Here is a 21037-nt window from a genome sequence, read left to right on the forward strand (position 1 = left end):
AACAAATTTATAGATTAAAAAATAAAATAAAAAAGGGGAATGAGGAAAAGAGAACAATCTTCTCGTTTCCTCATCTTTCTCTTTCAATCATTATTCTAATTCACAACAACATAAACTAATTATTTTTCATTATTGTATTTTGTAGACTAGCTTTTTTATAATCGGATGTATAATAGAAATTGCCGCTTATGTTAGTATACAAATAAAGGAGAGTATTAAATCATTCGTTTGATTTCAGGTTGGCGATTTTCAAGTTATTGACGTTTGTGTAAGTATTTTATTTTTCTTTCATTTGAAATTAATAAGAAAATGTTAGATACCTTATATAAATTATTGTTAGTTCACTTGTTTTTTTTTTTTTTAAAGAAATGTTAACTTTTCTCTTTTGTTTCTTCTAATTGTGTTCATATTTAATTTTCCAAAATTTATATCCTAAAGTTATGATAAATTCTCACGTCACAAGATCTTCATTGGAATTTTTTTTTCCTCCAATGAGTAGGTATATATCCACGGGTGTACTTATCATTATGGGGAGAAATTGTTGAGGTTAATGCAGTTAACCTGGATGATAAATATCATATGAGATAAACCTATGTTTAACCTGGTAATAGAAGTTATGCTAATACTATACCTCACATTTTATTTTACAAGGAAATTAAATTTCAATTGATTTTGAATGTTTACTCTTTATCACGTATTAAAAATTCATGAATTTAAAGGCATCATAGAAGAAAAGAAATACATAATGTAAAGGTAGCAACTCATGTATGATACAACAGGTGGTGTCAAAGCTGTACTTTTGGTTTCTTTGCTCATTCGAACTCTAAATGAGCATTTGAGAAAATAATTTTTTTTTATATAGCTAGTTTTAGCTAACAACTAGTTGTAAACCTAGATGATAAGATAAGAAGCCAAAAGCTTGTGTACAACGTGTGTATCATAAATTTAATTCCTCTATTTCGTTATTGTAAATGTCAACTAGTTTAGTCAGTAAAATTTTGAAGGAATCGTCCAAAGATTTGGGATCAAATTCTGTTTGTCGGCTTAATTGCCCTTTTAAAAATAAATAAAAAAAGTAAAAAAACACATTTAAAGTAGTGGCTCCATCCTTTTTTGTTTGCCCCAATTTTCTATTTGAGATTGTTTTATCAAGTCATGTTTACATTTAACACCAAATTCTTAATAAAGTGAAGTTTAGCTATGAGGCAAACAAAAAGGGACGGGTGGGGTAGTATTTCATGTAATTTGGTGTAACTATACATCTGTTGTAAGAAGTGTTGTCTGTTGCGATGTTGGATGCATGCAATATTTGGGGTTTTTGACATGGATTATTTGAAAGTGCAGTAAGGAAAAGTTGGATAGACAGGAAGAAGCATGGCATTGAGAAGAGCCATAGGAGCAGTGAAGGATCGAACAACGATTGGGTTAGCAAAGGTAGGAAGCAGCAACTCGTTGGCAGACTTAGATGTGGCCATTGTTAGAGCAACCAGTCATGATCAGTATCCACCTGAAGAGAAGTACTACCATGAGATCTTTAGCTTGACTTGCTATTCCCCAACCTTGGTTGGATGTTGTGTTAATACCATTTCTAGACGCCTTAGCAAGACCAAGAATTGGGTAATCTCAATCTATACCTTTGATTTGATTTGATTTGATTTGATTAGAATCAATAAATTTTGTTACGTTGAAATGGCTTAAATATATAAACATACAGGTAGTAGCGTTGAAGACACTAATGTTAGTCCAAAAGCTGTTAGCGGAAGGAGACCCTGGTTATCAGCAAGAGATATTCTTCTCAACAAGGCGTGGAACTCGTATGCTCAACATGACAGATTTCAGAGACTCACGATCTAACTCTTGGGATTACTCTGCATTCGTGAGGATGTATGCTTTGTACTTGGATGAAAGGCTCGAGTACAAGATACAAGGAAGGAAGAGACATCACCATCACTATAGAACACGCTCCTGTGCATCCTCCCAGGAAGAATATCCTCAGTCGTCAGACCAACATCGAGACAATAATAACAATACTTATACTGCTTCAGCTTCAGCTTCAGCTTCTGGTTCTTGTTCTGGTTCTGGTTCTTCTCCATGGAATTGGACAGTAGCAACTTGTGACCTTACCATGGATCAGATATTGTCAAAGATGCACCATTTGCAGCAGCTTCTTGAAAGGTTTATTGCTACCAGGCCTGCTGGATCTGCTAAGCAAGACCGTATTGTTATTGTTGCTCTTTATTCCGCCGTCAGAGACAGTTTCCAAATTTATTATGACATAACAGACATACTAGCTATATTGATTGATCAATTTATGGAGTTAGAAATCCCAGAATGTATCAAGGTACATGAAATTCTTTGTCGGATTTCAAATCAATTTGATGAGCTTGATTCATACTATTCTTGGTGTAAGGACATAGGAGTGGTGCGCTCCTCTGAATACCCTGAAGTTGAGAAAATTACTCGAAAGAAACTTGACCTAATGGACGAATATATAAGAGAAAAGGCAGCCAACACATTAACCAAACTGGCCATCATGGACAGAAAACAAGGACCTGCCTCTGCCTCTGCCTCTGCCTCACAAGAGGAGATAGACCAAGAAGTTGTCGAGGACATGAACACGATTAAGGCACTTCCTCCACCAGAAGGTTTCCCCCAACACCAAGAGGAAGAGGAAGAGGAAGAGGAAGAGAAGGAACTTGAGCCAAAACAGAGTAATGAACCTGAAGCCAAAGAGGCAGATCTAATGCACTTAGGAGATGATGCACCAACAAGTGAAGAGCACGGGGATAAACTCGCCTTAGCATTATTCGATGGTGATACACCGAATATTGACACAACCTCACTTCCATTATGGGAGGCTTTCAATGACACATCAGATTGGGAGACAAAAATAGTCAAGTCACCCAGCCATTTCCCCCATCAGAAGGCTTCCTTTGACACAATGTTATTAAATGGTATGTATCAGCATAATGCTGCTAACCGCGTTGGAGGGACTGGAAGTGCTAGTAGTGTGGCTCTTGGGTCACTTGGGAACCCTAAGAAGCTACCATTACCATCTTTTTCAGCCAATTATTCAACAGTTGTGGACCCTTTTGCAGCGTCATTGGGGGTAGCCCCACCGCCTTATGTACAAATGTCAGATTTTGAGAAGAAGCAAAGACGATTGGTTGAAGAACAATTTATGTGGCAACAATATCAGAGGGATGGGATGCAGGGCCCTGTTGCATTGTCAAAGATACAACAAACCCCTGCTAACATTGGAGGTTATGGTTTTTACCATTACAGATATTGATGCCCAAATGTATAGAATTACTAATACCATAGATCATTCACACAATAGGGGGAGTAAATTATCTGTTGTAAATGTCAGAAAACCTTGAACACTAATTTATACCTTGTAGTACTTCAGAACTTCATTATAAGCACTGAGCTAGACAATTCCTCTGTTATTGGTTTATTACCACAACTACGAAAACTAAAATTGTATATGAACACTCATCCACAGAAGCAACACACAAGCTCATCTTAGGTTTACTGAACTGTCCCACACTGAATCGGGGAACAAGTCGGTAGCCAATAGCTTTATTGTACATTTGTTTTGGTGGATAAACCTAGTGTCATTCCTACACGAACCAAAGTCTCAAGTGATCGGCTACTATTGTCTAGGAGATCTTCATCCAGTTTTATCATGTCCTGCAAAGAAAACAGCCAATACTTCAATAACATCATTTCATCCTCTCCAAAAAGCGGGGTAAGGGGGGGTCGGGTGTACGCAACCTTACCCTGCAATGCAATTGCAGAGAGGATGTTTCCAATTGACCAAAAAGCAATAACGGGACGACAACGGGACGACCATCTTCTACTTCATGGAAAGGAAGCGAAGAGGTTTTAAGAGCCATTTTAATTTAGTCCACTACATCTCACAGCCAAAAGAGCAAATGAATCTTTGGCTCATTGGGTAACTGGGTAAGGACCAATAACATTCTCCCTCCCGTCAAAAAAAAAAAGAATTAATTTCTCCCACGAACTTCATAGATTCAGGCACGAGATTCTGCTAATAGAAATGCAAAATAAGATGTAAACATGTTCTTTGTGAGTTCCGTAGATCAATTAGAAATGTCAAAGTCACTTCTACATCTTCTTTGTGAGTTCCGTAGATCAATTAGAAATGTCAAACTTGTTCCCTCTTTGATTATTTATGTTTGTCCTGATGATGTAAACATGGAAGAGCTCAATGTAATTTATATGCAGAATACCTTCTCAAAGACACAAATTACAGTGCTTCCACCAAATGAGAAGTACCCAAACTGCAATATTAGTAAACAGCCATTGTCAAGGAGAAGGGATGGAAAGTAAAGAAATTTAAACACAACAAATCCAAAGAGTAAAATTCAGGAATCCCCAACCTCCTCTCCTTTCTGAACATAGTCACCCTCTTCCTTAGTAAAAGTAATGCTGCCAACCATTGTTGCTCCAATCGCAACAAAAGCTACCTGCAAGAAGATTGCTAATACTTCTAAGAAAAAAAAGCTTCTTCACGGAAATTGGAAACATAACATGGTGGGCTAAGCAACCCAACAGTAGTCAACCAGAAACACAGCTGTCACGACAAGCTTCATCACGACTTTCAGCTGTTGTGAAGACCAAAGGCTGCTAAGTTTTCAAGGAAAGGGTTGCAAGAGCATAAAGGGGAATCAAAAAGTTCTGTTACCTTTTTCTTTTTATCCATTCTCAGTAATTAGTCAGACGGCTTACTTGGCAATAGATATATTTTGAATGTTTAGATTGCAGTTTAGAAAATTGTTTTCACTCTGAGGTGTGTGATCTGAGTCTATACACACATATAAGGAAAGATGGATCAAATCAATGTGCATTATGAAAAAAAAGTTCTATAGATAGTCATTTGACAATATAGACTGTGCTGTGAACATGAAATTCAAGTAAACACGAATGACTGAAGAAGTCGCTTATAAACAGAAAATTTCAGCATCAACTTTGACATTAGTGGTGAAATTAACAAGTCAAAAACTGTAACCTCGAAATATGCAAGTGGATTCCATTGGTAACATCCAAACATCATAATCCATATATATATATATAGAATTACAAACCTTTCCGAAATATGCAGTTGAAATTATAGACACAGCTCTCTTATTCTCTGTAAAGACATCGCAAAGGCTATTTACAGCTATTGGGTTTACCTGCCTCAACCAAAAAGGCAAGAAAAGTCGGTAAAAATGGGATAAGAAACTCTGTTTCTAGAATGATCACTTTAATTAGCAAATCAAAACAATTCATACAGTGTATAAGCTCCCAGGTATATGAACAAACCGCTCAATGGTCCCCGAAACTGGTAAATGAAAACGATGATAATCCTGCAAAATAGGGAGATTATAATTTTATTAAATTGCCGGCAACGAATGCTGGCTGGCTAAATTAATCACCTGTAGAAATAAACTGTAGCAATTACCTGAGGAGCCAACCGAAATATCACCAATGCTCCACCAATGAAAGGCCTGACAGAAACATCATTTCCCAATAGACCTTGAATAGAGAACTTTCGACCCTGCATAATCATATTACATCAGCTAGGTAACACAGTTGAAAAATCTAAACAGGACTATCAGCATCACAAGTTCACAACACTGCCCGTATTTCTTTTTTCTTTTAATTAAACTTTCCACTGAAAACTCAGTTAAGATCTGTCTGTTTCAACTTTTTTAAACTTATTTTGACTTATTTCAGTAAAAATAAGTTCGGCAAAAACAAATTTTGTTCAGACAATTTAACTCAAAAATAAGGGTTTCTAACACAAAATTAGAATAAGTCCAAACAATCTAAGGCTCTGTTCTCTTCACCTTATTCTTATTGTTTACCACTTATTTTGCCTATAATAAAACAAGACCAGACGAACTTAGGGAAAATTCAAACCAGAAAAAGCAAAAAACACTCACAGAAAACAACAAGACCAAAGACCAGGAAGAATCAGACTAGACCAAACCAGAAACTAGAAAAATCAGACCAGACTAAGTGAAGAGAATAAAATGTTCAGGAAAAATAAGTTTACATAATTTCAGATAAGTTAATTTCAGTCAACATCAGATGAACCAAACAGACCTAAATATACAAATTATATACTTGTATAGTATTAGAATAAAAGATAATATTCTTATAATAGATATCCAATGCTTGTCCTGCTGGAATCCATGTGATGTTAAATGTTTTCCACAAAGTCCGAAAGGGGAAAACTACACAAGCCATAGTTCTGAAAATAGTAAACAGCTAGGTCTTAAGAGACCTGCACCTGGCTATGTCCAAATTTAGTTACTCTATATAAATTATGAGCAAATCAAATTTATTCAAGGCAATACGATCTTGTCAATAATTTGCAGCAGATATTGGGAAGCAAATATGATGCGGCAGTACTCTTCAGCAAGAGAAGATGACAATCCCCGGCTCGTAATATTAAGCCCTGTATACATTCTCTCCGCCACACCCCACCCTCCCACCAAGAAGCTCTCAGATGTAATAATTCATCAAATCTAAAAAATGGTGGCAAAATTGAATATTGGAGGTCAATGAAGAACAAAGTAAGTTGGACAAGCCTTCTTTTGTCAGCCTGTCAAGTACTGAATCTTCTGCGTTCGATACTATGTGGAAAGCTACAAGAATCATAATACTTCTTCACTAAACGTAACAAGGTATAAAAAAATATTCCTAGAACGTTTCATTGTACAAATGCAGAGAAACCAGCAAATCAACTTGTTGTAACATAAAGTTTTGCAAAACAGTGTTTTCTCCTCCAAATCCTCAATTAGTGAATAGTACCTTGATCCAGAATCTGGTGCTCTCTTCAACATTTTTAAAAGCCATTAGACGAGAATCAGCACCACATACTGCGGTATCATCTCGATCCATGAAGGCAATGGGTCTTACACCAGGCTTCAATTCCCTAATGAAAAATTCATTGAAGGTCTGCAAGAACAGAAGTAAGATGTTAACTGAATGTGGTAAGATGATAAAAAAAATTTAACCCAAATTAATTAAATGATGAGTCATGGTGACAACAAAATCTTCATCAAATCATAGCAAAATTGACTTGCAACTGTGCTCTGCTTGGCAGAACATGATGCCATATTCTTCATTATCTTTTATCTCTTTTTTGCAGCTCATTGATTAGGATGGAACCTTAGTGTTCTCAACTTTGGTTTTAAACAATAGGAAAAATACTCAACCATTTTTGGTCCTTTCCTTCACCATCCTTCTCTTTTCCTTTAAGGTGTTAGATATTCTCAAACTTGCTTAGACACTTGGCATATTTATAAACTTACATTGGACTTCAGATTTTGTATTTATACTACATGTATCCACTTTGGCTGGTTGTGTGATACGGTGAAACATCTATTTTACTATGCTTGTCGGCCTTTTCCGAACACCACACTTGAGTCCTTAATTTAAACCATCTTCTTGCCAAGGTATTCCCAATGTCAACTAAGGTAAGATGAGGGTTTAGAGCAAAGACGATTACACCTTCAAAATGACTTCCACGATGATCAATGTAACAGCGTAACACGGAAATACTCACGGGACAATGATCTCCTTGCCTTTCGAATCTTGACTTTATATTCCTTGATTTTGACGGGAGCTTTGGCCTCATTCGTTCAACAATTCCGACTGTTTTGAAGGACCTTCACTCATGTTGGATGAAGATGTAGAGTTATTTTCCTACTCTTGACTTGGTCTACCATACTAACATAGGGATTCAACCTCCTCGTGTCTCTCTTTCCCAAATGTTCAGCTTCATTACAGTTGATCTATTCGGAATTATGTTCTCCTTTGTTCCAGGGGTTCCGTGAACAAATCTCATGTTTCTGAGATTTAGGATTTGTTAAGGTGTTAAATGTGGCTGAGATCTGGTTGAAGAAACAGTCATTAATGCATTCGGTGATCATGTATAATTCCCTGCTCATCTTACAAGGGATGAAGTTTGCAGTAAGAAATCTAGTTGTTCTTCACTACCTCTCAGAAACACCCAAATATGGGTATAGCTGGGAGCAATACTTCAAGGAACTTCAGAAGAGGAACAGGTGCAGGATCCGCATACGATGCCAAATTGTTTTAGTATTCACATACGTATGACATCCCACATCATGCTTATTAGAATTAATTTTAGGAAACCTTTTACTTGTCAACTTTTGTAAACAACTACGAAGTACATTGTAATTTATTTTGTCAACAACTACCAAAAGACGGAATCCGAGAGAGAGAATGATGCTTTTCTGTAAGAAAGATAGAGAGAAATCTTGAAGACATGCAGTGAGATTTAATGGAAATCTAACTAGACAGAGATGAAAAGAATGAAGCACAATAATTGAAAGAAGAAAGAGGAGTAAGGTTGTTGGTGACGAAGAAACTGAAGGGTATAATTGTCATTTCAACTACAGAAAATGGATATGGGTCCCATAAACAGAATCTTGAGTTGTGACGGATTTGGTCATTTCGTACCGTCCCAAAAATTTGAAACTAGGTAGTTGTTTAAACAAATAAACTTAAAAAGGTAGTTCACAGAAGTTGATAACTAAAAGGTAGTTTTCTTAAATTTTACGACGAGTGCATCACGTAAATGAGAATTCAAAGAACAGAGGAAACCACTCATACCTTAAAATGATTCAAAGGGTATTTCATATCAGATAAGTTCAGCTGATCCTGCAAAATAACAAGTGTATAAAAATAAAGTATACTGAGCATACAATATTAATTCAGAAAAAATGTAAGAAAACAGAACATACAAAAAAAAAGAGGGCTTGATGAACGCGTGATATAATCTTTGCCCGTCAAAAATTAAAATGATGAACAGGTTAAGTGAAATAGAGTAGAATTTTCATAGAACAGAATAAAGTAGTCAATGTCCCATGTTATTATTGCCTTTGGTAACCTAAATTGATTTAAAGATTAAAAATAAATTAAAAAAGAAACGTACTTGATATTTAACAACACTTAATGAAGGTGGTAACTGGTAGGTCATAAAGAAGCAAGTGTTGCGTCTAGTAAAGATGTTTATAGTGTACTTCTCTCTTCTGCCCGATCAAGACGTCTAGTGGAGCTCATTTGCTGGTAAGTAAAGACTTAAAGGCTTGGATGTATGAATCCAGACGGCTACTAAGAATTCCTACGTCACATACCTAGCTTCTCTGCCTCAGTATAAATACCAAACCACCAAATCAACTATTTGACTAATCAAGGAGAAAACCAAAATCAAAAAGTTGAAAATCATTGTTTTGCCTATATGTCAATCATGGAAAAAAATGACAACCACTACTAACTTCAAAATGTCAGAGGAAAGAAAAAAGTACACTCCTATTTCCAATTAACTAAAGCAACTGGTTTGACAGACTTGGTTGATTCAGAAGACAATTAATGCGTTAACTAAGCTTTTATAGCGTGTGCTATCTTCAAGACAGACTTGGTACCACTATGTGCCTTTATCATACTTGAGGAAGTTTGCCACATCCAGGTAACATAGAATCTTTTTCCTTCTTAAGCTCCTTTATATCCATTAATTTCCCCCTCTCTTCATAATACTCCCTATGTTCCTTTAAGTTCTTCCTATTTGAGGTTTGGGGTGAAAATTAAGAAAATGGAATCTTGTAATGATTGGGTGTAAGAGAAAGTAATAAAGAAATGAAGGAGAGAGAAGATATTTTTAATAAAGTAATGAAAAATCATAAAAGTGGGGTTGAGTGGATGAATGGGGAAATGTGAATGAATGAAATAAAGGATGGTGGGGAAATTGATGGTAGAATATGAAAAGATTCTTAGGTATTGTGTGGAATTAAATTGAAATATAAGGGTATTTTGGACAAAAAATATGTCCAAATATAGAAACAGGAAGAACTTTTAGAAACATCAAAAAAGGAAACAGGAAGAACTTTTAGGAATGGAGGGAGTAATAGCAACTCAAGTTGGAAACCTGGTTCTCACCTAAAAAACACTTGAGTTCTTATTACTTCGCTCCAGCACCAGCAAAGCATTTGAATCACTAGATTTGCAAGATTCCCAAACTTGAGTAAAACGATGATGGTCTTGTTCACCATTAAAGTCATCCTCCCCGTAACAAAACTTGTGAACATTTTACACTTCTTCAGTAAGGAAGACAACACTATGATCGCCTTATATTCATCCTTGGATATCTAAGCCAAACTAGCAAAATAGGTGATCAAGCCTCTGAATTTATTTAAATGGCCTCTGAAGTTGCCATCTTCCTTCATCCAGAATTCACAACAACAAAACAAAACAAAAAAAAAAAAATTTACTTCTTCAAGAATAACTTATTAGCTGAAGACTTTTGCGTAGTGACTTAAGCGTGTTTCATAATCCTTTAGAACTCCTTTTCTCTAGAGAGTGATAGTGTTTCGAGGGTATAGTCAAACATAACCAACTGATGTAAGGTTGACGCCTCGGTCTTTTAAAACATATACTCCCTGCATTCTTTTTTGTTTGTCCTGTTTGGAATCTTGAGAGATTCCTATCCAAATGGAATATAGTACTTTTGACGATAAATATATATGAAAAAACAGTCATCAGAGATATTGTTATTTTATAATATTGCATTGACAATTGCGCAAAACGAAAACACGACAAACATAAAGGAATGGAGGGAGTATTTCTTGTAACCTATAAATTCATATTAGTATATCACACTTGAGAGGGGAATGGCTGAATAGTTGTGCAAATAGCATGAATGCATGAGATTGGGCCATAAGACAAAAAAAATCCCCCAGCACCATAAACGGCACATTAAATAAGAGGTTGAATTAATGAAGAGGACAGATCATGAGTATCATACCTTGAAAAGTTCAATGAATTTTGGTATCTCTTTTGTAGAATCAGCCGAGTTCATTTTTTCACCCTGTTTTTCAGAGAGTTTTTGCATAATTTCCTTGCCTCCTGCACCACAATCATGTGATAAGTATTTTCAATAAGCCTACACTTCAATAAAGGTAATATGTTCTCCGGGTTTCTTATTTATTATTGCAATGTTTTGACTTTTGAACTGCTCAAAGTTTTGCAATGACGTGAGCTAATACTGTTCGTTGGCAAGTGTGAAAATTATAACATTGCAAATTCTGCAATGAAGTGAAAAACTGAGGAAGGTACAATGCAAAGTTATTTAAGAAAGTTAAATAAAATGGGAACGCACAGATATATACAGAGAGGTAACACAATTAGTGAGATTGTCAAAATTGGAAAGAATGGAAACCTGGCTAAAAAACGAAAACAATCTCTAAAACAATACGACTCCCTCTGTTCTTTTTTGTTCTCTTTAATTACTCCATATTGTTGTACATAGAAAGACTAAGGAGAAGAGGAAAAAGAGAACCCATGGGGAGCATTTCTACTTTTGGAAAGAGAGACCAAGGTGAAATGAATGGGTTTATATTACTGTAGTTGACCAAAGAAAGCAAAAGAGAGAGAAACTTTACTTTAAAAAGAATGAAGTGACTAACTCAAAAGAATGGAAGAAAACAAAAAAGAATGGAGGGAGTATAATGAACTCTTCAAACTGCAATTCAGAAGAGTTCTATGAATTTCACGCTCGATCTGTAGAGCTTGACTGTTAATGAAATATTAGTCATATGCGATTAGGTGTAGCGATGTAAAGTTTAAAAATTCAATACAGCAAGAGGTTACGCAATGCTCATAACAAATACTACTACTCAACAATCTCTAGAAATTAACTTCCTTAATTGGGGAAAGAAGAAAATGAAAAATATAAGATTGTTACAGCTACAAACTCAACACTCTGCCGCTTGTTGTGTGTGGAGCGCCCTAGTAACAGCATTTTTTCTCCAGGGCTGGCACTTAAAAAACCACAAGGCACTCCACACCAGATCAAGCAAGTCTTAGGTCAGATAGTCACTTCAAAAGAAACGAGAATGGAAAGCTTGACAAAACGGCTGGTTATGAGTAAAATCTAGGTATACACTTACAAAGTATCGGGATAAAGCTAAGCAAAAACAATCCATAAGCAGCGACAAAGAATTATCATTTTTAACTATCTACTTCTATTTTTCTCTTCCCCTCTTTCAGTAAAGAAGTGTTAGCTTAAGATCCAGTATGTCTAACTACCTAAGTACTTCTTTCAAAAGACAATAAGAGTTTGGAACTGAGCTAGCATTTCTATGGAAAAACTTATCAACATTTTGTTTTTAATTAAAAAAAATATATAGCAGGAAGACACCAACAGGATGCCATCTCTGCTCAAAAGGAGGGTGACGGACAAAAAACTCGTGCCTTTTTTAAGGTTACTTCTAACATTATGAGAAAATGTCAAAACGCGCCAAGATTATCTACCAGGCGATGGAAGAAAGCACATGATGTATAACCATGAGCCTTTCTTATTGGATATCACATTATGCAAGCTCACAACACTTGGTTTAGCTTAAGCTAGCTGAAAATACATTTTAAGATTCTCATCCACTTAGCACCAACTTCCACCGCAATATTTGTGCGAAAACGCAAGATGAAATGAGTAAGGTGTTAACCAAATTAAATATGCAACCAACAAAAATAAACAATACTCATCTTCTAATTTAAGGAATGTATTGAACAACTCCACATTTGATGCAGGGAGTGGACTTGGAGCTAGCTTTTAGCTGGACTGCGGGTCATGTACACCCCGCCAAGTTCATAGAATACTGGACTGATAAGTAGAATTCAAGCTAGAATTCCAGACACATATACTTGAAGTATCTCAAAACCCTCATAAAAACAACTGCTGATATTCAAGAAAGACAATAGAAGTAGCAAAAGGGACAAGTAACCACATAGCCTCTCCGTTGCCCACAAAAATGGTCTACAAATATCCTCAAAGAACGATAATTAACCTATATTATTTTCTCTATGAAAGAACTTTACAGTATGGTCACTTTCCAAGGATTGAAACCAGCAGCTTTATAAAATTTGTTTACAAGCTAAAATGTCAGATCAGATACAAGCAAAGAATCTTCTTGTTATTAACCTAAGTGAACTCCCACAATTGCTAATCGCTGTATTCGATTTTCAATGAAAATTGACTTTATATGGACAACATATGGCAGAGAGTGAAATTTAGATATTATTCAAACTTCATTAAATGATTGTACCTTTTCCAAGAAAGAAAAGCCCCGGCTTATTTTGATATAGGGATCTCATTGCCAAAATAATCTTTGCATCAATTAGTTCCTCCACCAGCCTCTTTGTTGTACGATCAAAAACCTAGAACATCAACATTATATCTCATCGACAGAATTGAAGCATATGAGTAGAAGCTAAGACAGCATATTTATTAGGAAATACCCAATGATACAGCATGTATTACTGAACTTTATCAGTTAATCCTACAAATCAAGAAGTCCATGAAATCTCGTACTTCAGAAACTTCAAAATACTTGCATAACACAAAAAAGAAGTAAAAAGTTAGCAAAAAATATCTTGTACCGCAGAAGAATATGCCCATGTACATGTAGAAGTTGTCAATGGAAACAAAAACCCAGCACCTCGATCCCTTGGAATACGAACAAGACAGACCAACAAACTTAGTAGCTGTAACAATTCCTAGGGCATTAACCTACTTGGTGATACCATGAAATGAACCTTGAGAATATAGGAAAGACACATCTTTTTTGAAGAACCAATCCAATATAGCGAAAAAGAAGATCTAAAGATTATTTCAACTCATTCAAAACATCAAAAAAAAAGCATATGATAAAAAACATAGAGAAGCTCTATTGGGGTTTAGCCGTTTAAAAGGTAAGAAAAGGCATCGAATGCGCATCATTAAATTACTAAGGAGTAGGACTTTCCCAACAGCTAAGGACGCAAACATCCGCATTAAACAACATGAAGTTTGTTAACTAACTCCATTTCACAATGCAGCAGTCAGCATGAGTTTCTAGAACAGTAAAACAGGTTTATATTGTTCAATAGAATAAAGAAAATAGTCATCAACAATCAAATAATGTACAAGAGGACCAAAGCTGAAAATTAATAAAAGAAAAACTGCAGGCCAACCACACTTCTTGTTGTTCTAACTTTCTAAGATAACCCTAAGAATCCCTCATAGAAAAACATCAAAGAGAAGCAAAATGAAGAACTACTCTAATCCACAAGAATTCTTCTCAAGGACCCAATATGGAACTCCAAAGAGTGCTCAAGCAAATATCTTTATCAGAAGAAAAGTTTACAGGATAACGAAATTCAGATTAACTTAAAGTTGAGGACCATAGCAAAAAACTATCAACTAAAGAGCAAACGAATGGGTGGAGTCAGAAGTGTTCATGGGAAAGTAACAATTGCATGTAGCAAAGAAAAACTCTAGGAAGTACATACACACTAGCTATGAGCAACAAAAGAGAGGAGAGTGGTGCTAAGTGAAATAATGGTCAAAAAGACCTTTCTCATTCCTTACCAGAATATGTCCTGCCTTTGAACCTGAGTGCAAGCCAATGCCATAAGAAGAGTAGTGTGCCCACTCACTCAGTTTGAGTAGCCATCTAAGTCAATTAAAACAGAAATGAAAAACAAACACCAAACACTATTTATCAAGACACAAAGACAGAGAAGCTAAAACAGTAAGAGTTAAGTTACTAAGCTGCACAACAGAAAAAGTAAATTGTTTGACCTAGGGGCTAGGAGTAGATTAGGCTCTGGGATCCAGAATATTATTTAAAATATCAGACCTTACATCAGTGAGATATTCTTACCCATATGAAGCCTGTTTATCTGTTAAATAGCCCCCACTCATGGCATTATTTCCTGTCCCTTCATTGAAACACAAAGTCATATGAACCATACTGCCAACCCGATTGGAAGCATCAAGGAGCTCTCCACAAACAGGACAGGTGTTTATGAGTGGTTCCCTGCAAACCAGAAACAAGTATTTGATAATAAAGTAGTTTGTGAAATTTAAACAACAACATAAATCATAACTTACCAAAGGACACACCCCTTCTTCCCCTATTCCCAAAACCGAAAGTCACTATAACAACCGTGATTTTTATTAGCATTTTTTCCAAACTAATTATTTCATTAAATATAGTTAAGTTAGATACACTATTATACATTCATAATTATTTAGCACCATTTCTTTTATTAAGTTAATTTCCTTGAAATAGATTATTTCTCTTTACTCAAACTAGGACAAGTCTGATTTTTCTTAATTACCACCCTAATTATTTTCCATATATACTTAGTTGAAGCTAAAGAATGATAATAATTCATTAACTAGTATTCCTCTTTGATTTGCCTGTTAAGGGTGAGGTGGCCATCGGGCAAGTCCAGGGTGGGTTTTGCCGGGCTGGGTTGGGGCATCCGCACCAAGGACTGGCTCAGGTTGGTTTATGAGTTCGGATGGGTTGGCTGGGGCTGACCTGACTTGAGTTAAGCCATGGCCCGTGTTGTGTGCCCAGTTGGGCTGTGTGGTTCACGGGTTGCAAAGCAGGTTTAAGTTTTTTATTTTTTGAAAAAAAAATGAAGTTTTTGACCGTGTTCGTGAGCCAAGTTTTCAGCCTGGGTTGTGCAGGGTCCTTGTTGGGTGAAACTGGGTCAGACCCGGACCCATATACTTGGGTTGTGCAAGCGGGTTGTGGTAACCCGACCCATTGGCGATCTCTAGGTGAACTAGTGAGGAGGTGGCTGACCCCTTAATTCATACTCCGTATGGAACATAAATACTGTAGTGGGTGTTGCCTTCCACTTTATTTTCATTTTGGCTAGCTGTTACAATTTTTGAAGTTACGGGCTTACAGCTCTCAGCTTCCTCATTTATAAAGAAAATCATTGCATAGGCCCATACTTGGGGAGTTCTTGAAATTATTTCATGAAACTACGATGAGATACCAATTGACAATTCTAGTGGCAATTTTAATTAAGTTGTACACTCAACATACTTTTCTTGATGATGAGCAAGGAGGGAAGCCAATTCATCGATGCTAACAACACCATCCCCGTTTTTATCCGCATACTTGAAAAGCTCTTGTTTCTGCAAAGAACGGAGCAGAATACAGCTCTTAAGCAATATTATAACAAGACAAATGCAAAACTTTCTAGCTCTGTACAACACGCCAAAATATATAGAAATATAAGATAACAGACCTTATTAGCTGCAATTTGATTTCCAAATGCATCAATCAACTCAGAGAATTCAGAGAGAGAAAGATAACCATCTTCATTATAATCCTATTAAAAAAACACAGTATCAGACGTTGTAAATGTTTCCTGTTTGAAGTGAAGGAAAAGGTAAGATCAAAAGAAAAAGAAAAACATAGTAACAACAAGTGATAGCTAATGACAACACCTCTTTTCTATGCAATTCCTCGTTTAATATTATGATTCCAGCTTATGGTATTCGACAACAGCGATACAATGAAAAACTTCCAAAGCAAGGCTGCCAAAAATACTTTTGAATAAACTGCTCAGAATCTTTTGAGTAGGGACGCTAATCCGAGCACAATTTCAGAAACTTGCACTGCTTCCGTTTTTTTAACTTGCTCCATTTTCCTTGTTTGGAAGTTGCATATTACTTGCAACATTTCCTTTTATGGCATGCATTCACATGCTTTTTGGTGTGTTCACACACCAAATACCGTGGAATTAAAACGGAACAGCCGTTCTGTAACCTGTTTTGGATTTGCCATTCCGCAAAACCCCGTTACGTTACGGTTTGACAAAAATCACGTCTTTCTTCCCGCGTCATCCGTTACGTAATGGACGACTCGCCGCGTTAGACGTTTTTTTTCCCGTTGCACTGTTCTTTTACACAAATTGACCAAAAATATTTTTTGTAATTAGTTATGTAGTTTATGTTTTCTATTTCCAATGGAGCCAAAGATTCATTTGTTCTTTTGCCTGTGGGATGTAATGGATTAAATCAAAATGGCTCTTAATACTTCTTCGCTTCCTTTCCATGAAGTAGAAGATGGTCGTCCCATTGTCGTCCCTTATCGCATTTGGGTCAATTGGAAACAACCTCTCTGCAATTAATTGCAGGGATAAGATTGCGTACGTCCAACCCCCCCCCCCCCCCCCCTACCCTGCTTCTTGCGGGATCCTCTTTGAGGCAATGGGGTAATGATAATGATAATGATGAGTTATGTAGGTTATGAAACATGATATTTCGAGTGCTTATTTGTTTTATAATACTCACTCATATTAGGATAGATTTGGTTATATTGTGTTGATATAATACTTTTTAGACTTAAAATGTAATAATAAGGTTTAGACATGCTAATATGATTTTTGTCAAAAAAATTTACACCGCGTCAGCCACGATCCGTTCCATTCTTCCATTACAAGCGGTTCCCGCGACAACGCGACCGTTACCGCGAACGCTACCTCATCTGCGTTTTTTTTCTATGCCAAATACCCATTTTACACTTATACTTAATTTGTTTGTTATCACATGGGCATTCTTGATATTTACTTCCTTTCTTAATGTTTATGCCCAACCCAAATGGTGCAAGAAAACAAACGGAGGAAGTATTAGTAAATTTAGTATGTTTTGTAAGTGTTAGTAAAGATGATTCTTGTCGTATAAATGAGAGCATTTAAGTCCATATTAGGGAATGACAACAAATGAGAAAATGCTAGTGAAGACATAGTCTATAGTTCAATGCTATAATTTTAAAGCAAATGGTCATGTTATATTGTTATCTTAGAATGTTTAAGCCCAATGTGATTGTGTGATGAAGATGGTTCTTACAATACAAAATGGCATAAACAATGTTCCCTCGGTCCTATATTAATTGCATCATTTTCCTTATACGCCGTCCGATATTACTAGCCACACTTACATAAACGACATGGAACCACTCACATCATTCAAAAGGCAATGACCCACTTTCCACTAACTATTACTCCGTATAAAATATACCCCAAAGGAATACTTAGGCTTAGAGGGTGGTCCTGCTTTCTCGCGTTTATTATTTAAAACACGCAATAAAATATGAAGTATTAAAGTCAACTGTTTTGCATAAATCCTGTGCCAGTCAAAGTGGTGCAACCCGGGACGGAGGAAGTATAATGTTTGGGAAGTGGACCACCCTTTGAAAGTTCAATTCCCAAAAAGTTGCACATGGCATCTTTCAAGGAGGATATGCTGCATGAAGTTGTGTCTAGTAACAATTACAAAATCTGCTTTTACTTTTTTTGGTATTTCCCGGAAGATAAGGAAGAGAAACCACCCATTAGAGTGTCGAACATACACTTTAAAACTATATTGATCATTTAATTCTCATGCCTTCAAGCTGTCATGAAATTAATTAACAGGATCAAGAAACCTCAAGTATCCGTCGGAACCTATGAGTCTATGACTAAGGTCAAACAATAGAAAAAGGCCTCAAAAAAACCGATACTTGAAACCTTGAGGAGGGAGCTCTACCCTCAAAAAACTACAGGTTTCTTTCTTTCAAAGTGTATCAAATTGGCAACTTAAGATATTCAACACTTCAGCAAGCCAACTTTTCCTTATTCTTTCTTTCCGAGTTATAAGGACACCCAGTTACAGAACAAGGCTGCACCCAACTCATCCTAACCAAGGGTTAATGATAACTGCCATGGAGTAAGAATACAAGGACAAATTTTCTTTTGAAGGTATCCAAAGAAATTATCTTGTGAAATTGAAAGACGAGTGATAGTTCCAACCAAACCACTAAACCTAGACCTCTCATAAGACTCCCACAGTCCGGCTAGCTGGATCAAGGTATGAGGACATAAATTTACTCCTTGGCTATGAAGCTGCTTTTCTAACTGACCCTCAACCAAATGTGTTACTCCCTCCGGGTTTTTTTAAGTACGTCACTTCCCATTTGCTGTATTTTTAAGTGCACCAGTTCCTATTAAGAAACTTTGTGCCATTTTTTATTTTTTTTTCTCCCTTACTATGACCCATTTCCAATTACTTTAGTCTCTCTCTCTCTCCCATGGCCCCCACTATACTCACACCATCCTTTTATTAGAATAAATAATTCACCCACTATCTGCTTCCTACAATTAAGAATTCATCAAGTTACCGCAATACTATACTCACTTCAACTCAAACTTATAAAACTTTTTGCTGCTCAAGAAGTGAACTTAAGAAATCAATTGCCTACTATTACATGGAGGGCACTTCAATGTATTATTTGATTGATTACATTTAATCAATTAAACTCCAATATTTATACATACAATTGGTTTATTGAAAGGAAACTATAATGATCACATGCAAATGATGCAATGGCCAAAGAAAAAAGTATCATTGAGGAGGCAAAATGCCTTGGGGCCTTTAGTTAGCTTCATGTCCTAAAGCCTTGACACAGACAGCCAATTGACAATAGGAAAAGCTTGATCTTAAACAGAAAAACCCTAATGGCAGTTTCTAACCCAAGAGAATGAAAGCAAAGGACCAGGCCTCACAGAGTCAAGTCATTCAAACCAGTAGAATAATATATTCCAGAGGAAACCCAGGAGGCCGGGAGAAAGGATTTTAGCCAGAGACAGCCCTCCCGAGTGATGCAAGATAAGATATACCTCATTCCCAGAGTAGGCGCATGAAATATATGATTTCTGGATAAGTTTAAGATTCTAGTCCAAATAGTAACTTTTCCGATTGCTACACTGGATGCGGTTGATCCATTGTGTACATTTTACACAAGAGATCAACAAAACCCTGGGATTGTCCAGTTTACTAATCTTTCGCAGGTGAGGGGGGAAAGAAAGGAAGACAAGCTAATCCGAAGCTGATTATTCAATTCATGAAAAAGAAATCAGCTAAATATTGTTGAACAGGGTTAATAAGAGGTGAATCAGAACCTCTCATCTTCCAGTAAATATCTACCAAAACATTGGAAATGCGGGAGATTTAATTGCACAATTACCATGCAAATAAGAACTCCCAAACAAAGACAGGATTGCAATACATACCACAATAGATAGTATGCGCCGTGCAAAATCCTTCTCCGTTTCTTCTGGATCCTACAAGGAGAAAATATCATGGTCCAAGGAAGCCTTAAGACTCAATCAAATACTGCATATATAATACATACCTCGACAAAACACGAGAAAGATAGTTTGCCAGCCACAATGTCGTTCGAGGATGGATCCAAGAGATCAACTTCGACTACATCAGAATCTGAATCCTGCAGCATGATACGACTTAGTAATGATCTTATACACATTTTTGTAATAATTTTCTTTTATCATAATATACATACTAGACAGTACAATCAACGAGGATCAAAAGATGCTCCACAATCTATTGTTTAATTTTCTTTTCCAATATTTCCTTTACTTTGGAATTACAAATTTGAATAACCAAGATAATATATAGCCTGGTTAGTAGAGAAACTGATTAGATAACTTACCTGAGTTAGAAATAGAAACAGGTCTATGTCACAGTAACCTATGAGATTGTTCTTCTTCAACAAGTTGGTCTGCAACATGCATAAAAAAGATGAGTTCAAAGCAAACAAACATTTTGAAAAGCTGCAAGCAATGTTCTCTAACACTAGAAAAATCAATACTATTTGCCATCATACTGTAAGACACTAGTTATTTCTCTACCATGAGAGCATAATGCATGAAAGATCATAGAAATACTTGATCATTGATATGGCTCAAGCAGAAAATATTCACACCTCATAGACAGATACTCTAGCAATACGAGGCCCGTTGCTTTCAAGAAGAACTTTCTTTTCCTGCAAGAATAAACAGATTGACATTCAGGACAGGAATGCATCAACGGATCTCACTAGGAGAAAAATAATTATAAAAGTTTCTATAAAAAATAGAAGTAGAAGTTGTGTGTGGGGAGGGGGGACTCACTGGTGCTAGGTAGCACAAGAGCACTTTCAATTTGAATTACTACTTACTAAGCAAATTTGAGGGAACGATCTCCAAATAATACCGTAAGCAGCAGAAGAGAAGCTAGCCAAAGCATATAACTTGCTATTCTAAAAGTATACATGGTCAGAAAACTAACTAACAATACAATCCACCCTAAGGCAGCCATCATCACAGG

At 36.2% G+C, this 21037-nt stretch overlaps 2 protein-coding genes across 3 annotated transcripts in view; one reads left to right on the top strand and one right to left on the bottom strand.

Annotated features, from left to right (window-relative positions):
* On the top strand, positions 1-3449 carry LOC110802581 (putative clathrin assembly protein At1g03050). Its single transcript, XM_056827831.1, has 3 exons — positions 1-268; positions 1345-1617; positions 1715-3449. The coding sequence occupies exons 2-3, from the start codon at positions 1375-1377 to the stop codon at positions 3290-3292; spliced, it is 1821 nt and encodes a 606-aa protein (XP_056683809.1). The 5' UTR covers positions 1-268; positions 1345-1374; the 3' UTR covers positions 3293-3449.
* Positions 3329-21037, bottom strand: part of LOC110802580 (phosphatidylserine decarboxylase proenzyme 2) — a 27555-nt gene continuing 9846 nt past the window's right edge. For both annotated transcript variants that reach the window (XM_022008020.2, XM_022008019.2), the window contains 18 exons: positions 20655-20714; positions 20382-20450; positions 20064-20156; positions 19942-19992; positions 16135-16218; positions 15930-16021; positions 14745-14900; positions 14450-14534; positions 13146-13257; positions 10847-10947; positions 8659-8706; positions 6829-6975; positions 5471-5566; positions 5301-5375; positions 5112-5201; positions 4407-4493; positions 4257-4307; positions 3329-3693 (listed from right to left, as the gene is read on the bottom strand). In XM_022008020.2, coding sequence (XP_021863712.2) covers positions 3583-3693; positions 4257-4307; positions 4407-4493; positions 5112-5201; positions 5301-5375; positions 5471-5566; positions 6829-6975; positions 8659-8706; positions 10847-10947; positions 13146-13257; positions 14450-14534; positions 14745-14900; positions 15930-16021; positions 16135-16218; positions 19942-19992; positions 20064-20156; positions 20382-20450; positions 20655-20714 — 1608 coding nt within the window. In that variant the 3' untranslated portion in view covers positions 3329-3582. The remainder of the gene's footprint in view (positions 3694-4256; positions 4308-4406; positions 4494-5111; positions 5202-5300; positions 5376-5470; positions 5567-6828; positions 6976-8658; positions 8707-10846; positions 10948-13145; positions 13258-14449; positions 14535-14744; positions 14901-15929; positions 16022-16134; positions 16219-19941; positions 19993-20063; positions 20157-20381; positions 20451-20654; positions 20715-21037) is intronic.

Source organism: Spinacia oleracea, chromosome 4 (assembly GCF_020520425.1).
Source record: "Spinacia oleracea cultivar Varoflay chromosome 4, BTI_SOV_V1, whole genome shotgun sequence".
Taxonomy (NCBI): Eukaryota; Viridiplantae; Streptophyta; class Magnoliopsida; order Caryophyllales; family Amaranthaceae; genus Spinacia; species Spinacia oleracea.

Coding starts and splice junctions, on each gene's coding strand:
- LOC110802581 (XM_056827831.1), top strand. CDS start 1,375: ATGGCATTGAGAAGAGCCATAGGAGCAGTGAAGGATCGAACAACGATT. Junction 1,618..1,714: donor TTAGCAAGACCAAGAATTGG/GTAATCTCAATC, acceptor ATAAACATACAG/GTAGTAGCGTTGAAGACACT.